General features: G+C 39.9%; 1 protein-coding gene across 1 annotated transcript; it reads right to left on the bottom strand.

Moving 5' to 3' along the window:
• Positions 1–10236: 10236 nt before the first annotated feature.
• LOC133616438 (uncharacterized) lies at positions 10237–23988 on the bottom strand. Its single transcript, XM_061975682.2, has 4 exons — positions 23833–23988; positions 23371–23754; positions 20912–21020; positions 10237–12144 (listed from the first exon to the last, which is right to left on the bottom strand). The coding sequence occupies exons 2-4, from the start codon at positions 23752–23754 to the stop codon at positions 11342–11344; spliced, it is 1296 nt and encodes a 431-aa protein (XP_061831666.2). The 5' UTR covers positions 23833–23988; the 3' UTR covers positions 10237–11341.
• Between the last annotated feature and the right edge of the window lie 830 nt (positions 23989–24818).

The raw sequence follows: 24818 nt of genomic DNA, 5'->3' as shown, positions 1-24818 counted from the left end.
GCTAACATGAAACAGCTTGACAGAAGTGCAAATTTAATGGACTTTCAGTCATATGTAAAACATTTTAAGTTTTTTTTATGCAGGATTTCAAAGAGAGGTTGGGTCAGCCTCTCCAGCACCATAGTGTTTTCCACAGGGAGAGAAAACTCGTGAGACGGAGAGAAAGTGCAGTCTCGTGGTCTGCTTCGGTTTCTAATATTGCAGAGGCAGTTCTTCAGTGGCCAAGTGGCATCATGGGATGGTAACTAGATCGCAACGCAGCTGCAGCCACGGGCACCCTCGGTTGTCCCAAAGGCTGCTGGAATGATGACAGGGCCGCTGCACACATGTGCAAGCACACACACTCACGCTGTGTATGGCAAATGGAGTAAAAAAAAAAAAAGGAAGAAAAATCGTACAGGATGGAGCTAAGTGGAGCGGTGGGGGACAGAACTCGACCCTGCCTGTTTCAATGATGTTTTTAAAGCTGTGAAGTTTGGACTGCACCCACATCGGGCTCTGTTACACAGAGGTCTGTCCTTTCAAACTAGAGCTTGGGTTTATTATTCTGTTGAATGAAGGGTGCTGGTGGTCAGCGAGGAAAACCAACTACAGTAAATTAGGTTCCGAGGCATGCTCGGTGATTGTTCTCTATTATAACCACGTTGTTCCAATGAGCTTTGATTACCATCTCTATGAATTTATGAAGCATGTTGCTTTAGATCAGGGGTGTCAAACGTACGGCCCACGGGATGAGTTTGCTAATTATAAAAATGAGCCGAAATTTTTGAATGAAAGAAACTGCTGTTCTAAATGTGTCCACTAGATGTCCCAATAGCCATTTTTTGTATGTCTGTAGTTTATGCTACATATGTAAAAAAAAAAAACACACAAAATGAGCAAACTACATAAATAACATCCTGTAACTTGATTTTGATGTTATTTTTTTTTACCTTGATAGATATAAATTAACACCAATGATTTGACTGATGAGCATTATCACATCATTTATTCAGAAAGTATAAATAACGACAAACAAAGATAGAATACTAATAACCGCACCATGTAAGTGTAAAAAAAACCCAAAAACATTATGATTTCTGCATTTTTAGAATGTGCTTGTTCTATTTTCAAACAAAGAAAACAATCTGAAGTTGTCTTTATTTGTAAGTTCTCGCGCCGTGATTTTACCAGTCCGGCCCACTTGGGAGTAGATTTTTCTCCATGTGGCCCCTGATCTAAAATGAGTTTGACACCTCTGCTTTAGTTTACATGATACATATGTGTATAATATGTGGTTTGAGTGTCACTATTGATCCAAACACTCCAAAACGTGCACTCTCCTATTAAAGGGGAACAGCACTTTTTTATTTTGACAATCAGTCACAATCATAATGTAAGACAAGCACACATATGGTTTTCTTTTTTCATGCATTCTAACTTGTAAATAAATGCTGGCAAAAGTCTACTTTTAAGGAGTCAATGGGAGCCGCTCTATTCTGCCTATAAAGCGCTTAAAACGTCTTAACACCTCCATTAAGGTTTTATATACATGATGTAAGCATATATGTGATGTAGTAACAGGCATATTCATAATAACATTTAATATTTCTGCATTTTGCCCAATTTAAGCATACGGCTTAATTAAAAAACACATCACAACTTTCGCTGTTATTTTTTAATAATATCAGTGATTATTACTCACTGCAGACTTCATGAGGGACAACAAACATAATAAAACATCACTTACTGTTCAATGTCTGCTGTCTTTAGGATGCCGACTAATGGGTTGTTCATATATCCCCGTTTAAAGGAAGAATGAATCATAATCCTCGCAAAGAAAAAAGGGGGGATGCAACCAAGCGTCTTTTAGAGTCTTTTTCAAAATTTTTAGGTCTAAGTTAGCTGTTAAGTCTACCCCTTGTCCCTCTCATGGTCGCAAAGGGTTGCTGGAGCCTATCCCAGCTGCAATCGGGCGGAAGGTGGGGTACACCCTGGACAAGTCGCCATCTCATCGCAGGGCCAACACAGATAGACAACATTCACACTCACAAACTTAGTGTTGCGGATCAACCTATTCCCAGCTGCAGGAAGCCGGAGTACCCGTAGGGAACCCATCAGTGACATGCAGTCAGGGGAGGGAGGGGAGGCAAAGCCTCGCGTGCCATCACGGAAAGAAAAAAAAATGTAAGAAGGAAAAAAAAAAAAATGAAATTGTTATATGTATCCAGTGATTATACTATAAAGTTATTTTCCATTTATTTCACCAGTTTTAGATTATTTGTATTCAAAATCGCTGAATTTTCACATTTGCCGTTCAAATACTGACAATAGACTTGCTGTGAGTCACCAGCCAGTTGAGCCTCACCATGGATTGCGCAATGACTCAGCTAACTGCTGGCCTGCTGTGCAGTGAGAGCGTATTGCTATATGAATTATATTATACATTTCCATAGTTTAGTTAGCTGAGGTATATAATGTACAGTGTATTTTGTCAACAACTGTATGTGTGTAACGTATTTCTTGTGCTGGGCAATCATAAAACAGCTGCGAAGACGCACTGGCTGGTGGTAGAGGGCGGTAGTGATCCCAGAGATAATTTATGCGACTACTCGGCTGCAGAAGAAGTGACAACAAGCAGCAACAGTTAGCGATCGTTTATGTTTTCCTCTCACCTGTACTATTAACATGGAGGATTACATATCTAAAATAAAACAGTTTTCTAAACTGGACTTTCAATCGAAGCAGGGGGTAATAATTAAAGGAAGATCTCCATCAAGACAGAGAGACTTTTAAAACTGAAGAAAGATAAGGAAGACTTCTATAAACAAGTTATCGATGCTTTTGTTCAAAAGGAGCGGCGCATGGACTTAATTTATAAGTAAAGGTAAGACCATAATAATGTTTTTTTTTATTAAATGTGCTTTTTTGTGTGCTACAGTTTGTATGTGTAAAGTTAAAGTTAAGTTAAAGTACCAATGATTGTCACACACACACTAGGTGTGGTGAAATGTGTCCTCTGCATTTGACCCATCACCTTGATCACCCCCTGGGAGGTGAGGGAATCATTTTTGGTGATTTAACCCCCAATTCCAACCCGTGATGCTGAGTGCCAAGCAGGGAAGAATGCTGGTATGAGCTTTTAAACATAACTCGTTAACTGCTGCCAATCAAATGGTGAATAAGATACTCTTTAGGGTTCATATGTTTGTAAATCTGACTGTGATGAAGTCAGTGCCTCACCAGCCATGAACCTCACTGCATGTCACTGGAACCCATGCAGTCACAGGGAGAACATGCAAACTCCACACAGAGGGATTGGAGAAAATTGTGATGCTGCGCATAATTATTTGAATCTTGCCTGAAATGGCTTGATTATGACATTGCAAAATTCTGGAGAGACTGCTTAATAGTGAATCACGCATGAATGTGACTTGGAAATTATTGTTTTTGTAGTATATGGTCGTTATTTTCTGAAGGTACCAAATTAAATGTCTATCTATTGAAATATTGCTCAGCCTTGGCATATGTCTGCATTTTACTAAGCGTCATTGGAATATTTCTATGTCTGGAACTTGTAATAGAATTGTATGAATTCAAGTGAATGCATACTAAACAAAACACCTAAACAGTAATTTTGTTCAGCAATTTGGTCGAAACCGTGAACTTGATTTGAAATGATTAACATCAACAGATTAGGCTTTCAGCACCGAAGGCTTGGAATAACCTACAATGGAATATTAAACTTCAAACCCTTGTTACGTTGAATGAGTTTAAAGCTTCTGTGAAAGGACTGCAGTCTACCTTGTCTGTATGCACATGTGTCATGTGAGCAAGTTTTAATGTTGTAAATGTGATGTTTTATGTATTTGTTTCCTTTTTTTAATGTAACCTTGCTGCTGCCCTCTTGGCCAGGTCTCCCTTGGAAAAGAGATCTTTGATCTCAATGGGATTTTACCTGAATAAATAAAGGCTAAAAAACCCCCCCAAAAAACAGGATCTCAACCTCAAACTTTAGTGATCTCATGCAATAAATACACAATACATACATCAAAATTATATTAATTTCTTCCAGTTTGATATCTCAAAGGCTGATGCACTAACACACACACACACACACACACACACACACACACACACACTCACACACACACACACACACACACACACACACACACACACACACACACACACACACACACACACACACACGCGCGCGCGCCCACCCACCTCTGTAACGTAATGTTACACCAATGTTTCTTATCCAGGCTTGGCTACCAGACACCAAAGAGCATGCATGGCATGCACAGCTTGACACAGGAGAACCTAAAGTGTAAAAAGTTGGCAGATGCATCAAACACTTGCTGCTAAACTTATATACTAAATGTTGCAGATGGTTTGATGGAATGATCAGAGGAAATAGTGCCGCTAGTGTAATGATATCATCCATCAGAAGACTAACGACAGCGGTCTTCCAAAAAGGTCCAAGTCCAAGAAGACATTTATGTATATCGAGAAAGTCTTTGGGCAGTTAAAGATGGACAGTTTGCCTTTGCATACAAAGTGCAGTGGTGGACAAAATTTCCATAACCAGTAATAAAACGTAAGGCACAGTGATATACAGAGTCTATTTTTTTCAAGTAAGTGCCAGGTGCATTCATAATAAAAAGCAAGTCTCCATAATCAAGTAAAGGAATAAAGGAGGATGAGATCCGATGTTTCTTAACTTTCAGGGGAATCCATCCATCCATCCATCCATCCATCCATCTTCTTCCGCTTATCCGAGGTCGGGTCGCGGGGGAAGCAGCCTAAGCAGGGAAACTCAGACTTCCCTCTCCCCAGCCACTTCGTCCAGCTCTTCCTGTGGGACCCCGAGGCGTTCCCAGGCCAGCCGGTAGACATAGTCTTCCCAACGTGTCCTGGGTCTTCCCCGCGGCCTCCTACCGGTCGGACGTGCCCTAAACACCTCCCTAGGGAGGCGTTCGGGTGGCATCCTGACCAGATGCCCGAACCACCTCATCTGGCTCCTCTCGATGTGGAGGAGCAGCGGCTTTACTTTGAGCTCCCCCCGGATGGCAGAGCTTCTCACCCTATCTCTAAGGGAGAGCCCCGCCACCCGGCGGAGGAAACTCATTTCGGCCGCTTGTACCCATGATCTTGTCATTTCGGTCATAACCCAAAGCTCATGACCATAGGTGAGGATGGGAATGTAGATCGACCGGTAAATTGAGAGCTTTGCCTTCCGGCTCAGCTCCTTCTTCACCACAATGGATCGATACAGCGTCCGCATTACTGAAGACGCCGCACCGATCCGCCTGTCGATCTCACGATCCACTCTTCCCTCACTCGTGAACAAGACTCCGAGGTACTTGAACTCCCCAACCCGGAGATGGCACTCCACCCTTTTCCGGGCGAGAACCATGGACTCGGACTTGGAAGTGCTGATTCTCATCCCAGTCGCTTCACACTCCGCTGCGAACCGATCCAGTGAGAGCTGAAGATCCTGGCCAGATGAAGCCAACAGGACCACATCATCTGCAAAAAGCAGAGACCTAATCCTGCAGCCACCAAACCAGATCCCCTCAACACCTTGACTGTGCCTAGAAATTATGTCCATAAAAGTTATGAACAGAATCGGTGACAAAGGGCAGCCTTGGCGGAGTCCAACCCTCACTTGGAAACGTGTCCGACTTACTGCCGGCAATGCGGACCAAGCTCTGGCACTGAGCATACAGGGAGCGGACTGCCACAATCAGACAGTCCGATACCCCATACTCTCTGAGCACTCCCCACAGGACTTCCCGAGGGACACGATCGAATGCCTTCTCCAAGTCCACAAAACACATGTAGACGGGTTGGGCAAACTCCCATGCACCCTCAAGGACCCTGCCGAGAGTATAGAGCTGGTCCACAGTTCCACGATTAGGACGAAAACCACACTGTTCCTCCTGAATCCGAGGTTTCAGGGGAAAACAAGACTTATTTCTGAAAAGGAAATCCAATTTAATTTTAAGCTTAGAGACAAGCTTTTCTATGTGTGCTTTAAAAGATAATCTCCTAATTCCTAAGTACTTATATGTTGTGACCAACTCAAGCTCGACCCTATGAGTAGTCAATATTTTAGGGATGTTCAATGGCAGCCGTTTGCCATTTGAGAATAACATCACCTTAAATTTTTCTGCATGTAGCACTAGCCTAAGTTGGGTCAGCTGGGACTGAACAACATCAAAAGCAGACTGCAAGAGTATAAGGGTTTGCACTGCAGAAGGGGATGAACAATATATGATCGCATCATCTACATAGAAATGGAACGCAGCATCTGATATTTTATCACAAAGATTGTTCACGTAAATGGAGAACGACAACCGTCCCGATATTGAACAAATGTAAACAATACCCAACCCTACTCTTATTGCGCCTCGTACATGTAAATTTGTGAAGAGCGATGCCAAAGCAAATCTGTTCTTCCATGGACAGAGTGAAATCCCTCCAGGTAAAGTGGAAATAAGTCATACAAAGAGAAAAGTTGCGGGAGTTGAGGTGGGCGACAAACCTTAGAGGGCAGGGAAAGACACGGGTGAGGGTGAACAAACATGCTTCAACTTGTTGAAAATGCTTTGTCAGCACCATAGCCTTCACTCAGCAAACAGCCTGTGTCCTTTTCTTCTCCTCTACTGGCCGACAAAGGAACGTATATAGACTGGTATTTGCAAATGGAAATCTTTCAGTCCATGGCAAAGATCTATCCAGAATGAACGTGAGAGACACTCTCTATTAAATCCTCTCTTAGGGCATGCAGCAACAATACATGATTGCGACTTTCCACTTGCTTCCGGGAAAGAAAATTGATCTATATCCTTTAGGTTATTTTTCACAGACGTCATTACCCTTCCTTTGTGAGTGATGTTTATCTTTTAATCAGGGTGAAAATGAAAATGTGTGCTTGCAGTAAAGAAAGATATGCTACATCTTTTGACAAAAGTCTCTATTGAAAACGCAACACAATCGCACAAAGTCAACGCTTTCAAAGCCCCATCTTTCTTTGCTGCGATCGGCCCTCAGCTCGTCTGCGAGGAGATAGACTGAATAGCATTCCGATGAGCCGGCAGATACGTGCAAACAAAGAGAATGTTATCACCTGTGTTGACGCCACCAGGTCCAGAGTTGTTAACCACATCTGACCTCCATCTCTGCGAGATTACACAGCAGCACAGAGGAAAAAAGAGGTGAGGAAAAAGTAAAAAGCAGATATAGATCAAATGCATCTTCAAACAAAATCTACCTGCACCAGGTTGAGTGTACACAAAAAAGGACAATGTTGCCTTGGTAACGCTGATTCGCTTCCATCTTTTGGGAACCTTTACCATCTACCATTGGTGCTTGTGTCTATGTTCATTCAGTTATCTGTGAATTGTTGCATTTTGTCCTCGGACCATATTTTTCAGGCCATAAGATGCGGACGAGTCTATTTAGGTCTATTTTAGAGATGTCCGATAATGGCTTTTTGGCCGATATCCGATATTCCGATATTGTCCAACTCTTAATTACCGATTCCGATATCAACCGATACCGATATATACAGTCGTGGAATTGACACATTATTATGCCTAATTTTGTTGTGATGCCCCACTGGATGCATTAAACAATGTAACAAGGTTTTCCAAAATAAAATGCCAACATGGCAATGCCATATTTATTATTGAAGTCACAAAGTGCGTTATTTTTTTAACATGCCTCAAAACAGCAGCTTGGAATTTGGGACATGCTCTCCTTGAGAGAGCATGAGGTGGTTGAGGTGGGCGGGGTTGGGGATGTGGGGTTTTGGGGGTCGGGTGTAGCGGGGGGGTGTAGATTGTAGCGTCCCGGAAGAGTTAGTGCTGCAAGGGGTTCTGGGTATTTGTTCTGTTGTGTTTATGTTGTGTTACGGTGCGGATGTTCTCCCGAAATGTTTTTGTCATTCTTGTTTGGTGTGGGTTCACAGTGTGGCGCATATTTGTAACAGTGTTAAATTTGTTTATACAGCCACCCTCAGTGTGACCTGTATGGCTGTTGACCAAGTATGCGGTGCATTCACTTGTGTGTGTGAAAAGCCGTAGATATTATGTGATTGGGCCGGCACGCAAAGGCAGTGCCTTTAAGGTTTATTGGCGTTATGTACTTCTCCCTACGTCCGTGTACACAGCGGCATTTTAAAAAGACAAACATTTTACTTTTTGAAACCGATACTGATAATTTTGAAACCGATACCGATATTTTCCGATATAACATTTTAAAGCATTCATCGGCCGATAATATCGGCAGTCCGATATTATCGGACATCTCTAGTTAGAACTGTACGCTACTTTATATTAGAAATGACAACAGCGCAGGATGAATGCTCCACAACAAGGGGATGGAGAAAAAGAAGGAGCTTATTGACTATGGCGCGGACTACAATGGCGGACGCGTGCACATTTTTGGAACTTATGCAGATCCCAAATACACAAAAGCAAGTACCAATATGTAAGAAAAGTTAACAAAATACTTGTACTTATACACACACGATAATACCCATATGATGAAGTACATAACATAAAAAAAGACAATTTTCAAACCACTTTCTGACCATCTCTTCAGGATGCGCCGTTCTGTAGGTGGTCTTATTTACGTGCTTCCACTTTGACAGCGTCTTTTCCCAATCGTCTTGGTTTTAGTTTTGAGCGCTTCCGTTTGAGTCTACTGACAGATATAAGTTAGAACTGTACGCTACTTTATTTTAGAAATGACAACAGCAGAGGATGAATGCCCCACAAAAAGAGGTTAGAGAAAAAGAAGGAGCTTATTGACTACGGCGCGGACTACAATGGCTGAGGCGTGCACATTTTTGGAATTTATGCAGATCCCAAATACACAAAAACAAGTACCAATATGTAAAAAAAGTTAACAAAATACTAGATAGTGTCTCCTAATAGCTGCCTTATACATACACCATAATACCCGTATGATGAAGCACAGCATGTCTGACTACGATAGCCATAATGTTCTGCGTTCCTCAAACGGTGCGGCTTAGTAGCTTATCAAAGTGGTACTAAACATTTTGACAGATTTTTGAGCACTGTGTAATGTTCTGTATTCTCAATAAAATGAAAACGTTTTGGTCTTGCTTGCTTACTGGTGCTTGCTAACATCATTTATTGAACAGGCGTCAACCTGCAGTCCACACGTATCTCTTGTGTGTGACTGCTATCCACTTACCATTACACAATGTACCACAACCAGAATAAGCACAACTAGAATTAATACATATATTAGATGCACCGGGTTCTAAGGCGCACTGTCAATTTTTGAGAAAATTAAAGGATTTTAAGTGCGCCTTATAGTCCAAAAATATACGGTTGTCTTTCTTTTCAGTCAGTTTTGTTGAAACATTTTTATTGTCGGGCTGGCAAAAATAACAAGTTAACTCGTGATGAATCACAGAAGGTTTTTGCATTAAACATGAATATACACAGATTATCACACAATTTATTTTGACTGTACATGCTTCTTCACCTTAACCACGGATGGTTACCTGAAATGTGTTGTGGGTGGTTGTAAAATTAGTGATCAGGTCAATGCATAAGTCAGTGCAAATACGAGTGAGGAGACTCCGACTGGTGTGCTCGCTAGTAGATTTCCTTCAAAATAAACACTGACTGGTCCTTAAAAAAAACTATTGCCAAATTTTAAACAAATTCATGATGTGCGTTCAAGTAAAACATTTTTTAAAATGTTTCTGAATGACTTTGTGACAATAATATTGCATTTGTGTCCAAATATTTGGGTCTTTTTTTTAAGTTAATTTGAATCAAGCAACATGTAGTTATTCATGAATAATCCAAATTTTAAAAAATGTATCACAACACAACACATATTATTGGTGAAAGAAAGCATAATGAATGAAAGTCCAAACAGTACATTTATTTGCAATGTATTTAATGGCTCCATATAGGTCAAAATGTTACAGTACGTTGAAACTCTGAAAACAAAGAGACATAAGAATAGACATTTACAATATGAAACATGACGGTGAAATGGCTAAACCTGAGCAATGTGTTTTACAATATCATTGTAATATATATATATCTATCTATATATATATATATATATATATATATATATATATATATATATATATATATATATATATATATATGTATATATATATATATACATATATATGTATATATATATATATATGTATTTTTATTTTTTTTATATTAATCTTCATATGTCTTACTTGTTTTTTATTATTTATCTCTACACGTGGTTCTTACTATTTTACATAATTTTACGGTCATCAAGAGGTACTTTTATGGTACTTTTGTGTGTGTAATCTTTTTTTTATTATTTAGCATTTAAAAATGAGGTAATTATCATAACTGTATTGTAATATCTTGTAAATACATTTCTGAGTCTCATTTACAGGTATTTTATAGTATACTTTGTATGCAGTTACAATTCCAAGACATTAGATGGCAGCAGTGGTTAGACTACGGTATGTTGCCTAACTAGGACGTAGTCTTTGTCACGAATGCGCCAGTCTAGTCTTATTGCGCCCATTGAAGTGTTTGTAATGTATTTATTACACACTTGCTGTTTGATTGTAATAGGCATCTTAGTTGTAGATTTCATTATCAAATTTGGAGTAATCGCATGTAAAATTGCTAATGCTAAATAGTCGCATGTATACAGAGCATTACTTTGTTTGAGCATTTTCTATCAGGCATACTTGCTTTGTTGACATGAAAAAGATACCAAGAGGCAAAACTCTGAGTGTTGTTTGAGTAATTGTTAACTCGCCAAGTGTTTGAGCGGGTGTTGAGTCTGCATCCAGACGTGACGTGAAGGAGAACAAAGGTATTGAAATATGGCAACATTTGATTTTACGTACAGTTTACGGGATTCGATTGATGCCTTTAAAAGTACCAAATTTGGTACCCATTCCTAAGCATAACACAGGTTTCCATGTACCATCATTGCAAAGTACCTTTGGTTTTCACAAGACTATTGGAGGGTTGCGACATGGGCCAAGGACAACCCTTTATTACATATTGGTATAAATCTTTCACTCTGAGTAATGTGGTTTTGACATTTTCATCAAATCGGTGAATAATGCATGCTTCTTCAAGGCATAAGTAGGAGGTAAGTTCTCATGGAATAAAATTTAACTCTGATTCCAATAAGGATTAGTTTATCTTCCTGGTCTGGACTCTACTGTGTGCCGTTCTCGTGTTAATGGAAACCAGAGCTGGTCAGTGAAATACATGTTAGCATTTTTGTTTGTATAGTCCATATGTCAAAGTGAACTCTGCACATAAACAAATCCCAGCACTTTGGCTTGTCAGGCTCTCAGCAGAGCCTCAACGGAGAAAGGTAGTGGCTTCACAGCTGGAGTCCTGGCTGAGTTGCCATGAGGGCTCTTCACAGAGTCTTCACGGGGAAGTGCCAGGGTGGCAGGAGTGCCGGCACACCAGCCTCTAGCTGTCAGCGCTAACGGATCAAAGGTCCTGCTGAAGGCTCTGACATTTGGCAAGTCCAGGATCTTCTGATCTGATACAAAAATAGAGCATGTGACATTTGAGTCTTGAATTTCTGCTGGTTTTGACTGAGCTTTGACAAGGTCACGACCCGACAAAGTCCTGCCATGGTGTTTGAGACTGAGTAGTGAAGGCGAAGCCATCAGCTCTGATGGCTCTTTCTTCTCACAGCTATTCCAGGCATTCGTATCCCTACTTTGACCTGAGCTTTTGTAGATCTGGAAGTCGCCACAGTCGGTTTCTGTGCTCTTAAAATGGAAGCACTGATAGAAGTGGAAATCACAGTCATGCAGAGGCTTAAATCGTTCACACACATGGCTGCCTGATCCTGCAGATGAGGTGGCTTTGTTGAACGAATGCAAGCTCGGAGTGACGGGTGTAAGCAGTGGATGAAGCCTGGGAAGGAAGGTGGAGTAGGACAAAGAAATGTCATTCTGGAGTTCTCTATGATGGATCTCTCGCTGCAGCATCACGTTCTCGAGCTCCTTGTCGGCGAAAGCTCGTCTCTTTCTCATACGGGCGCTGATGGAGGGACATGTGAAGTGGGTGTGGTCATGCCAAGTGTGCTGTGAGTGACAGGAAGTGTCATCCTCTGGTGGTCTCAGCCCTGCACAAAACACATTCTCAGGATACATTTTTATGTGCTTTGAACAATTTTAGGTCAGAGTTGTGAAGTGTTCTAGATGCCCTACAACGGTATTTCATGAGAGCAGGTATCAGAATGTAACAATCTGGTGATACCACCAAATTGTTGTCACGTGTACAAGCAAACTTTTCAAGATCGAAGACATCGCGGGTTAAGGTGAAGGTTAGAGTGTCTGCCCTGAGATCGGTTGGTCGAGTCATACCAAAGACTATAAAAATGGGACCCATTACCTCCCTGCTTGGCACTCACCATCAAGGGTTGGAATTGGGGGTTGGATCACCAAATGATCCCACCGCTGCTGCTCACTGCTCCCCTCACCTCCCAGTGGGTGGAACAAGGAGATGGTCAAATGCAGAGGGTAATTTCACCACATCTAGTGGTGCTACTTTAACTTAACTTTAACTTTAATGGTCAGCGTCACATAACCACAAGAACAGGAACGACTCACCGTCAACATTCTCCTGATATTTTCTTGTGTCTGTCTCCTAATCGAATGTGACTTGCAGAATTAATTCTACTTTGTCAATAATCCAGACTAAAAGAGTCAAGTTTCTTCTTGTCTTTGGTGTGTAGCCTAAGATGACAGACATTATCCACATTTGGTCTTTCTTCTTTTATAGTTTTGGTGTGTTTGTTGCCAGGGCACCTTAACCTAAAGCGAGGCCCCGAAAAGAAGTTTTGGACCATGTTCACAATGCAAGTCAATTCTGTTTTTTTGGCCATCTGTGACATACATCTGATGGTTTCATGTCAATGTGAACAGCACAATTCATCATCATCCGACACGTTTATTTTTTACGTGGATTGAAATCAGTTATGCATCCCATGCAACTGCAATCACGTTTATCCCATTCAAACGTCTGTACGGATCCGTACGGTTTTAAATAGGGATGTCCGATAATATCGGACTGCCGATATTATCGGCCGATAAATGCTTTAAAATGTAATATCAGAAATTATCTGTAAAATGTATGACTTTTTAAAACGCCGCTGTGTACACGGACGTAGGAAAAAGTACAGAGCGCCAATAAACCTTAAAGGCACTGCCTTTGCGTGCCGGCCCAGTCACATAATATCTACGGCTTTTGACACACTCACACGTGAATGGAAGGCATACTTGATCAACAGCCATACAGGTCACACTGAGGGTGGCCGTATAAACAACTTTAACACTGTTACAAATATGCGCCACACTGTGAACCCACACCAAACAAAAATGATAAACACATTTCGGGAGAACATCCGCACCGTAACACAACATAAACACAACAGAACAAATACCCAGAACCCCTTGCAGCACTAACTCTTCCGGGACGCTACAATATACAATATAATGTTTTGTTGTTTTGTATGTAATCGTTTACATGACATTGTGTATTGAAATAAAGATTACAAAAATATAACTATCGTAAAGCAAGTTGACAGGAAGTTACGTAGTTTTCACGCATGCGTGGACCAATCAGGTCTTCCGGTCCTGATTGCGTAGTGAGAGCAACTGCAGTTCAAATGATTAGGTCACGTCCAGCCGACCGATATGTCTTTAAAATGCGACAAACATCATTATTCTTCACCAAACCATTTATATATTCACCAAAATATATATAAATGGGTTGCATCGTAATTAATAATGTAATCTAACTAGATAAAGCATCTTAATCAAGTCAATCACTACACTAACTTCAGAACTGTCTAAGGGAAAGTTATGGTCACTTGTAGTTATAACTTCAAGGAAAAAACTTTTTCTTTCGTAATTTTTTAGTCCATAATTTGCTCCACTGTGAGAGTGCGTTTGTACGCTGATCACTTTTAAACAGGTGCTTTCAAACGAGAACAGCGATCACAATGATTAAAGTCTGTATGTGAATTTAACGCCAAATTGAAGAGGGAAGGTTGGCAAACATGATAAACATGTAAAAATACAGCAGGCCTACAACCTGTGATAAATCTTTATTTTCGGGGAAAATCGCCAATACACACACACACACACACACACACACACACACACACACACACACACACACACACACACACGCACACAGACACAAAAACGTTTTTTTTTGCCACACAGCACAGCGCTGATTAAAACATAATTGCAATCTTTTGGTAGGGGTTCTTATCCTTTTTCTGGCATCAGGGTGGTTCTACTAAAGTTTTATTTTCATCAACTCCTACGTAACCAGCTTACACAATGTACGTAACTGCGCCATAGCATACACGTCATTCCCAGTTCTTCAACAAATGCTGTTTCTTAGGAATCAAAGTACATATGTATAGGACAGGCCAAAAGTTTGGACACACGTACCTTCTCATTCAATGTGTCTTCTTTATTTTCATGAATATTTACATTGTAGATTGTCACTGAAGGCATCCAAACTATGAATGAACACATGTGGAGTTATGTACTTAACAAAAAAAAGTGAAATAACTGCAAACATGTTTTATATTTTAGTTTTTTGAAAATAGCCACCCTTTGCTCTGATTACTGCTTTGCACACTCTTGGCATTCTCTCGATGAGATTAAAGAGGTAGTCACCTGAAATGGTTTTTACTACACAGATGCCTCCAGTGACAATCTACAATGTAAATAGTCATGAAAATAATGAAAACACATTGAAACGAGAAGGTGTGTCCACACCTTTGGCTTGTACTGTATATATACAAACCTCGTTTCCATATGAGTTGGGAAATTGTGTTAGATGTAAATATAAACGGAATACAATGATTTGCAAATCATTTTCAACCCATATTCAGTTGAATATGCTACAAAGACAACATATTTGATGTTCAAACTGATAAACTTTTTTTTTTTTTTGCAAATAATAATTAACTTAGAATTTCATGGCTGCAACACGTCCCAAAGTAGTTGGGAAAGGGCATGTTCACCACTGTGTTACATGGCCTTTCCTTTTAACAACACTCAGTAAACGTTTGGGAACTGAGGAGACACATTTTTTAAGCTTCTCAGATGGAATTCTTTCCCATTCTTGCTTGATGTACAGCTTAAGTTGTTCAACAGTCCGGGGGCCTCCGCTGTCGTATTTTAGGCTTCATAATGCGCCACACATTTTCAATGGGAGACAGGTCTGGACTACAGGCAGGCCAGTCTAGTACCCGCACTCTTTCACTATGAAGCCACGTTGATGTAACACGTGGCTTGGCATTGTCTTGCTGAAATAAGCAGGGGCGTCCATGGTAACGTTGCTTGGATGGCAACATATGTTGCTCCAAAACCTGAATGTACCTTTTAGCATGAATGGCGCCTTCACAGATGTGTAAGTTACCCATGTCTTGGGCACTAATACACGCCCATACCATCACACATGCTGGCTTTTCAACTTTGCGCCTATAACAATCCGGATGGTTCTTTTCCTCTTTGGTCCGGAGGACACGACGTCCACAGTTTCCAAAAACAATTTGAAATGTGGACTCGTCAGACCACAGAACACTTTTCCACTTTGTATCAGTCCATTTTAGATGAACTCAGGCCCAGCGAAGCCGACTGCGTTTCTGGGTGTTGTTGATAAACGGTTTCCGCCTTGCATAGGAGAGTTTTAACTTGCACTTACAGATAGCTTACAGATAGCGACCAACTGTAGTTACTGATAGTGGGTTTCTGAAGTGTTCCTGAGCCCATGTGGTGATATCCTTTACACACTGATGTCGCTTGTTGATGCAGTACAGCTTGAGGGATCGAAGGTCACGGGCTTAGCTGCTTATGTGCAGTGATTTCTCCAGATTCTCTAAACCCTTTGATGATATTACGGACCGTAGATGGTGAAATCCCTAAATTCCTTGCAATAGCTGGTTGAGAAAGGTTTTTCTTAAACTGTTCAACAATTTGCTCACGCATTTGTTGACAAAGTGGTGACCCTCGCCCCATCCTTGTTTGTGAATGACTGAGCATTTCATGGAATCTACTTTTATACCCAATCATGGCACCCACCTGTTCCCAATTTGCCTGCACACCTGTGGGATGTTCCAAATAAGTGTTTGATGAGCATTCCTCAACTTTAGCAGTATTTATTGCCACCTTTCCCAACTTCTTTGTCACGTGTTGCTGGCATCAAATTCTAAAGTTAATGATTATTTGCAAAAAAAAAATGTTTATCAGTTTGAACATCAAATATGTTGTCTTTGTAGCATATTCAACTGAATATGGGTTGAAAATGATTTGCAAATCATTGTATTCCGTTTATATTTACATCTAACACAATTACCCAACTCATATGGAAACGGGGTTAGTATATATGTGTGTAAAATATGACAGCAACAAAGATTGTTTTGCATAAAAAGATGTAGGATTTACAATATCATCAGAAACGATCAGAGACACGTCAGTTTGTTAAAGCATTAATTACAACAAGCTTCAGTTAAGAGACTGAACAACAACCCATTGACACACACCATCACTACAATATGAAGTATAAACGATAAAACATTGAGTATTAAGAGTAAATTAACCACTCCTATCTTGTTTACTTCCCTGCCAACCTGAAAGTTTTGTAATCAATCAGAAATATCAGGCAGCTAAAATGAGTTAAACATGTGGGAGTGTGGAGAGTGTTGTGCATATTACCCATCAAGCCTTGTAATGGAATTAAAATGGGTGTAATTTTGAATTGTGTGTGGTGTGTAGACATGTTTTATATTATCCACATAATTCAGTGGGGAAGTTTTGTGGTTTTGTACTCAATGTCATTTTCTGAGTGGGTTTTTGATTAATCAAACCATGGGTGGTTTTGCATGTTTGAATGGTGCCTATGTCATGATTCTATGCACTTTGACTAGGTATAAGTGTGACAGTGGATGGTTGACAGTACTGGAATACATCTTGATAACATTGCACATAGTTCAAACTTATTGTCGGCAAATACAATCTCTGAGATGTTCAGCAGCCCGGATTGTAGACACTAACGTGGGCCATAGTTTGGGTACCCCTGCTTTGCATAAAACGTAATACACACAAAGCCGATCACCCCTACCAGTGAGGCATTTTTTTTCCCCTTTTTTATCTGTGTGAAACAATTTTAATACTATTTCTCTTGTTGGTTTGTTTTGGATTATTAAGACGACATGATAAACAAATTGTTTAGTAATTTATTTTCAATGCATAAAGAGTGGACTATGCCCTATTTGATATTTTATCTGTCATGGATGGGTACTGAAGCCCAGTGTTGGGACTAACGCGTTACAAAGTTAGTTTCGGCGGTAACTAGTAATCTAACGCGTTATTTTTTATATTCAGTAACTCAGTTACCGTTACTACATGATGCGTTACTGCGTTATTTTACGTTACTTTTTATGTAGTATAAAGTGGGTTTTATCGGAGCGCTGCTGTGTCATCGTTCTGATTCTTCTTGTGTCACAAGCCGGAGAAGAGAGAGAGACATGCGCTCTGTGTGCGTGTGAGTGTGGGGAGGGAGGAGAGGGAGGGAGAGGAGGGGGGCGTGTCTGATCATGGCGGAGCCAGAAGTCGAGTTTGCTAACATGGAGATATTTTCACTACTTTTCTTTTGTCGAGCACAAAGAAAAGAACATTTTAGTTAAATGTAAATTGTGCTTTGGATCAAAGATCCCATCTACTGCCCAAAACAGCAATTCAAATCTGCTGAAACAAGCTACAGAAGCAACATGCTTCGACGAAGCTAGTAAAGAGAGACATAGACTCTGATGCCACTTCACCTCCACCACCACCACGTAAGGATTAACTCTGCCTCTGCTCGTCATCATTCACCGCTGAAGGTACACACTCTGTCAATCAATGTTCCCTCTAATTGTTGATGTGTGTGAGCAAACGCAAAAACTCCCTGAACATTGAGTGGAGCCCATGTGAGCAACTTTAGACGTGCACACTGTGGCTACACCAGCAGCACACCTGTCCCAAACCTGACTAAATAACAAGTTCAATCTCCATCCATCCATCCATTTTCTACCGCTTGTCTCTTTCGGGGTCGCAGGAGCCTATCTCAGCTGCATTCGGGCGGAAGGCAGGGTACACCCTGGACAAGTCCCCTCCTCATCACAGGGCCAACACAGATACACAGACAACATTCTCTTATTATTATAATCAAATGACAGCAGTCATTTCCATTTCTAATATAAGTGTTTAGGCCCACTTACAATGACAATAACAACAAATATTGTTTTTCATGAACTGTGTACTTGTATTGTTTGTCTGGGTGGAGGTCCTGCTTTGGAAATAGTTTGTACCCCTTTCATTTAGTTCCCATTAAAACATTCACATGTTGCACAATGAGATGTAAGCAGGGGATCATGTGTACATTCCTGCAACTTCCTGTTTGTAAAAAATATATTTTTATTAGTATTTATTTAATATACTAACAGCATTTAATGATTAATATTTATAAATTAAGATTCCTAATAAATGACACTAGAATAAGCACACATTTGATTGGTAAATCATAGTGTAACGACCTGGAATTACACTTTATGTGTGGTGTTGGAGTTGTCCGACTTTTTGTGTGGCTGTAAACGCTTCACTGGCTAAGTGCCATATGTGCAAGTGTTGGCACACGTGAGAAAGAGCGAGTGGCTGCTGTTGATATAACAAAGTAGCTTTTGGTCTGGTTTGTACTGCAGAAAATGACCACTTTTGCTAGATATCATTTTTTTTACTAATGTTTTGGTGATGTGTTTATGGCCGACAATAAAGAGTTTTGCTCAGTAAAGAAAATGCCTGGTTAGGCTTTGTGTATGTAGTGTGTGCCTTTCTTGGTTTATATCTATGCTGTTATTATGCTGTTTGTTACTTATGTACGTTATGTTGCAGCTATTTAAAATAGTTTTGTCAATTTGTTCTGGCCAGAAACAAATTGGCCTTTGTAACATATCTTTGTCTTTGTGTGTTGTATGTAGAGCACATTGCTTAGCAGAGTTCAGTGATGCAAATGCATGTCAAGTTGATCAACAGATTGTATTATTCTCCAGTGCAATAACAGTACTGAAATGAAGGCTAAAAGGGCATTAATGGGAGCTTTAAAAAAAAAAGAAGAAGAAAAAAAAAAAAAGTAACTAAATAGTTACTTTTCACAGTAACGCATTACTTTTTGGTGTGAGTAACTGAGTTAGTAACTGAGTTACTTTTGAAATGAAGTAACTAGTAACTGTAACTAGTTACTGCTTTGCAGTAACTAACCCAACACTGCTGAAGCCACATATAGGCAAGTTTGGTAAGGCGATTAAGACGATTAAATTTCACATAAAGCACCCTGTCATTTATTATATTGGCATTTTACAAGCTATTTTTCCTTCTCGACCGTGTCTCACATATCCAGGGCCTCGCGGCGAGTTTAATAAAAAAAAACTCCGGATGACCGTTCCACCAGCTGTAACCCGCTCTCTTCCTGGACCGACATAATGTAAACTACAACTTAATGGAACGCGCACACACACACTTACACACACACAAACCTCTCTCTAAATGTGTTAGCCCGGGTAAGCCTGTGCATTAAGCTTGTGCTTGCGTCTGTTCACATATTTGTATGTGTAGTATATACACATGTAATACACTGATGACTTTTTAAATGATCTGACACAAGTGTGGATGTTATTTCATTCAGCCCGCCAAAAAACAAACACACCTTCAAGTGTTCCTGCGTGGACCTGGCCTTTGTTAGAAGTGGTTTAGTGATGTGCAGTTATGCTTAAAGACCTACTGAAACCCACTACTACCGACCACGCAGTCTGATAGTTTATATATCAATGATGAAATCTTAACATTGCAACACATGCCAATACGGCCGGGTTAGCTTTACCATTGGCCTGTGGAGAACTGGGACGACAGAGACTCTTACCAGGAGGACTTTGAGTTGGATGAGCAGACGCGGTACCGTGAGTACGCATGCAGCTGCGGCTTCCAAACATTTGATCGCTTGCCTGTACGTGCGTGCCGCTATGTGCATGTCACGTACGTAACTTTGGGGAAATATATGTGCTGTATGAACTTTGGGGAGGTGAACGGTACTTTGGGCTGTGGGATTGAGTGGGTTGTGCAGGTGTTTGAGTTGTATTGGCGGGTTATATGGACGAGAGGGGGGAGGTGTTTGTTATGCGGGATTCATTTGTGGCATATTAAATATAAGCCTTGTTGTGTTGTGGCTAATAGAGTATATATATGTCTTGTGTTTATTTACTGTTTTAGTCATTCCCAGCTGAATATCAGGTCCCACCCGCCTCTCACAGCATCTTCCCATCTGAATCGCTCCCACTGCCCTCTAGTCCTTCACTCTCACTTTCCTCATCCAAGAATCTTTCATCCTCGCTCAAATTAATGGGGAAATTGTCGCTTTCTCGGTCCGAATCGCTGTCGCTGCTGGTGGCCATAATTGTAAATAAAGTGCAGATGTGAGGAGCTCCACAACCTGTGACGTCACGTGCATATCGTCTACTACTTCCGGTACAGGCAAGGCTTTTTTATCAGCGACCAAAAGTTGCGAACTTTATCGTCGATGTTCTCTACTAAATCCTTTCAGCAAAAATATGGCAATATCGCAAAATGATCAAGTATGACACATAGAATGGACCTGCTATCCCCGTTTAAATAAGAACATATTTCAGTAGGCCTTTAAACGTCTGCGGTCTGGGAGTACAAATGCATCCCTTGATACTCTTTACTGTACATCTTGGTATTTTTTTTTTAATCACCATGGCAACAGCCTTAATTTGAACTCCTACACAAATGAGAGAGGTGGTTTGGATTCAACTTTACCCTGCAGGAGGCTCTTGGTCTGCAGCATGTGTTCCTCTTCCGCCTCAGCAGTCAAGCGAGGAAACGGCGTTCTCTGCATTTGAGACGCACACTTGGGGCTCCTCTTACCCTGAGCGACACAAGCACAGACGTAATATTACAGTCACTGATACTGAAATGGAATTCACATATTGTAACTGGGGCCTAAGTTAGGTTCCTTGCATATAGGAATAGTGTAAGTTATGTTATAAACTGTAAAGCTTATTTGCAAATAACAAAATAAACAATATGCCTGATTATGCATGTTAAAAAGCAGTTACTTGATCAAACTCATGCTCATGGTCTCTTCAGTTGAAATGACAAACTTACAAAAAAATTACTGTTTTATAATGTATAAGAATTATACAATAAACGTTATACAACTAATATACAACAAAAACATTAGACAAAAAAAAAAGAAAAATAACCCTCCTGGCAAATATAAAAAGAAACCCCGATTCAAGTGATCTATTTTGTAATTTACCAGGATGTCACAACATTTAACTAATCAAAATGCATTGTAGCATTACAACAAATTACTTTAAACATTACAATACTCGTATATGTCACAGCAAATAACCACAGTATTTCACGGTTAAAAAAGTGCAATCATAGTAATATCACAGTACAACAGATTACTCTTAAGTTCACACTGCTTTGTCTCTTAAGGGGTTCCTTAGACCAGTGGTTCTCAACCTTTTTTCAGTGATGTACCCCCTGTGAACATTTTTTTAATTCAAGTACCCCCTAATCAGAGCAAAGCATTTTTGGTTGAAAAAAAGAGATAAAGAAGTAAAATACAGCACTATGTCATCAGTTTCTGATTTATTAAATTGTATAAACAGTGTAAAATATTGCTCATTTGTTGTGGTCTATCTGGAACTATTTGGAAAAAAAGACATAAAAATAACTAAAAACTTGTTGAAAAATAAACAAGTGATTCAATTATAAATAAAGATATCTACACACAGAAGTAATCATCAACTTAAAGTGGCCTCTTTGGGGGTTGTAATAGAGATCCGTCTGGATTCATGAACTTAATTCTAAACATTTCTTCACAAAAAAAGAAATCTTTAACATCAATATTTATAGAACATGTCCACAAAAAATCTAGCTGTCAACACTGAATATTGCATTGTTGCATTTCTTTTCACAGTTCTTTTTGACAGACATTTAAAAAAAATCTCACGTACCCCTTGGCATACCTTCAAGTACCCCCAGGGGTACGCGTACCCCCATTTGAGAACCACTGCCTTAGACTACGTTGCAGCAGCTCTCGTGTACAGTAGAGAGCAATTGCCAGTAAAATGACACATGTAAAAGTACACCATACAGATGTATTTTCATTGTAATTAACTATAAAATTGCAACAATGATGTTACAACATTTAGTTGTAACATTAACATGTAATTAACTGTAAAATCACAGTTCTGCAGGTATGGAAAATTACTGTAAATATTACTGTGAAAGTAATGCAATTATTAGCTAATTAATTTTGGTAACACTTTATTTTAAGGTACACCTATTCAGCATTAATTAGTTGCTTATTAACATGCAAATTAGTAACATATTGGTTCTTAATTAGTCATTATTAAGTACTTATTAATGCCTTATTCTGCATGGCCTTATTATACAACCAGTAAGCCATTAATTAAGAGTCTTCCCTCAATAACCTCAGAATTATTGCTTATTAGTACTAAGTAAAGAAGTTGTTGTATGAATTACGATCTCAATATGCTTTGCTTAGTATGGACTTTATAAGGTGGTAGTACACCAAGAATAGTTATTCTCCCTTTAATACCACTTAATGAATATGGTATGTTCTTACATAACAAAACACAAAACTACAAATGTTAATAGTGTCCAAATAACTCTGAATTAAGTCTTTGTGGATTTACAATGAAAATGTTTATTACAATACAAATCAATGAATTTAATCAGTAATGATGATACCGTTTATATGAGTTTTATACAGGATATACTTGTTACATATTGTAATCATATACGTAGCAGCTATTGATTGAAAAACATAAATTAAAATATTTATACTGTATCTATATTCTACACTCGCACACAACTAGGTATCAAAATCACTGCCAATACATATATTATAATGCACAGATTTGATTGACACATCAGGAACAGTATGTTTAGTAGTGTGTGTTCTAATAACATAATAATGCAGTCATTTACTCTATCAACAATAATTAACATATTTGTTCAATAAATACCTTCAATATCTATGTTGTTTTGTATGAAAATCACATTGACCTCTATGTTTCTGAGGACCAGTGTCCTCTGCAGTGGACATTTGTGTTTAGCATAACAATGCTGTTTGTTTCATATAACAGGATATTGTTGTGTGTGTGCATGTAGCTCAAAATGATGATTAGTTCACTGCAAGTCATTTTTTCTAATAAGGGCTCCAAGGGATCACTGACCTGACATGACATCGCCCCCCTGACCTCCGCAGCCTGCTGCCGCCTCAGCGCGACCTGTGCAGCCATGACGCGCTGCCGCTGCACCACCAGCTGGCAGCAGGCACAGCCGCAGTCCCTCCAGCGGCACAAACGTTTGTGGCCTTTCAAGCACGAAACCACGCCGTGGTTCCGGCAGCGGGCGCATTTAGGACTCCGGGTCATCTTGAGGGGCTTCTCCTGATGCGAGGGTTTATCCTCTCCACCGCGCCCGGAGGTCAGCACCGGACTGCCGCGCACGTCCGAGCATCCATCAGTCGTCGTCACGCCAGAAAACTCCTCAGATTTGGCCGCATCAAGTTTGTGTGAAGTTTCCAGCTGCAGGCTTCTTTCCAACTGAGTGGACATCTATGACAAGCACAGTACAACAATGACTTACTTGTTTTTAACATGAAACTTTTTATGCACAAGACTTTGTGAACCTACCAGTAAAACATTGTCAAATAACAGAATTCTTCATATAGCAGAAAAAAATCGTTTCTTGCACAACAGAGCTACTTTTGGACCAGAGATGATTTCAATTAAAAAAAATCCTGTCCCCCCTAGTGATAGTGTGATCCTTACGCACGATGCTGGACTCCAAGTGAGCACCCAGCCCTGTGTCTGCTGACCCGACCTGCAACTGGAAGAGCGTTTCAGGGTGGAAACTTTGCAGCCTACCGCCAGACGTTTGAAATGTTAAGCCCCTCTCAGCTGCTATCTGATGCGCCTTCTAAAAACAAGAGAGCCACAATGTTTCCAAGTCCTGGCCGCAGCTCCTTGAGCAAATATTTAGGGGAGCCCACCTGCGAGAAAAAGTCTATTTAAGCGCTGAATCTTAAAGCACCCTGCCCACCTTGGAAGTTGTCTCAACTTGTAAAGACTGGAGACAAGCCACACCTTTACAATAACTGCTGGCAACAAATCGAACTGAATAATAACATTACAGCAGTATCGTTATTGTCTTTAAAACACTGCTTTTCAAATGAAGGTATTTGAAGGCTCCCCCAGGCAAGATAAATGCACTTCACGTGTATATATATATATATATATATATATATATATATATATATATATATATATATACATTATATATATATATATGGTAATAAGGGTTAGGGTTACTAATAAGCAATAATTCTGAGGTTATTGAGGGAAGACTCTTAGTTAATGGCTTACTGGTTGTATAATAAGGCTATGCAGAATAAGGCATTAATAAGTACTTAATAATGACTAATTAAGAGCCAATATGTTACTAATTTGCATGTTAATAAGAAACTAATTAATGGTGAATAGGTTCCCCATAATAACGAGTTACCATATATATATATATATATGCAACTATATATATATATATACAGGTATATATATATATATATATATATATCCATCCATCCATCCATCTTCTTCCGCTTATCCGAGGTCGGGTCGCG

Source organism: Nerophis lumbriciformis, linkage group LG14, assembly GCF_033978685.3.
Source record: "Nerophis lumbriciformis linkage group LG14, RoL_Nlum_v2.1, whole genome shotgun sequence".
In the NCBI taxonomy this organism is placed as follows: domain Eukaryota; kingdom Metazoa; phylum Chordata; class Actinopteri; order Syngnathiformes; family Syngnathidae; genus Nerophis; species Nerophis lumbriciformis.
The sequence above is the reverse complement of the archived record's forward strand: the minus strand, read 5'-3'. Positions and strand labels throughout refer to the sequence as shown.

Coding starts and splice junctions, on each gene's coding strand:
- LOC133616438 (XM_061975682.2), bottom strand. CDS start 23,754: ATGTCCACTCAGTTGGAAAGAAGCCTGCAGCTGGAAACTTCACACAAA. Junction 21,021..23,370: donor GGGGGGCGATGTCATGTCAG/GTCAGTGATCCC, acceptor TGTGTCGCTCAG/GGTAAGAGGAGCCCCAAGTG. Junction 12,145..20,911: donor GACCAAGAGCCTCCTGCAGG/GTAAAGTTGAAT, acceptor TGTTTTGTGCAG/GGCTGAGACCACCAGAGGAT.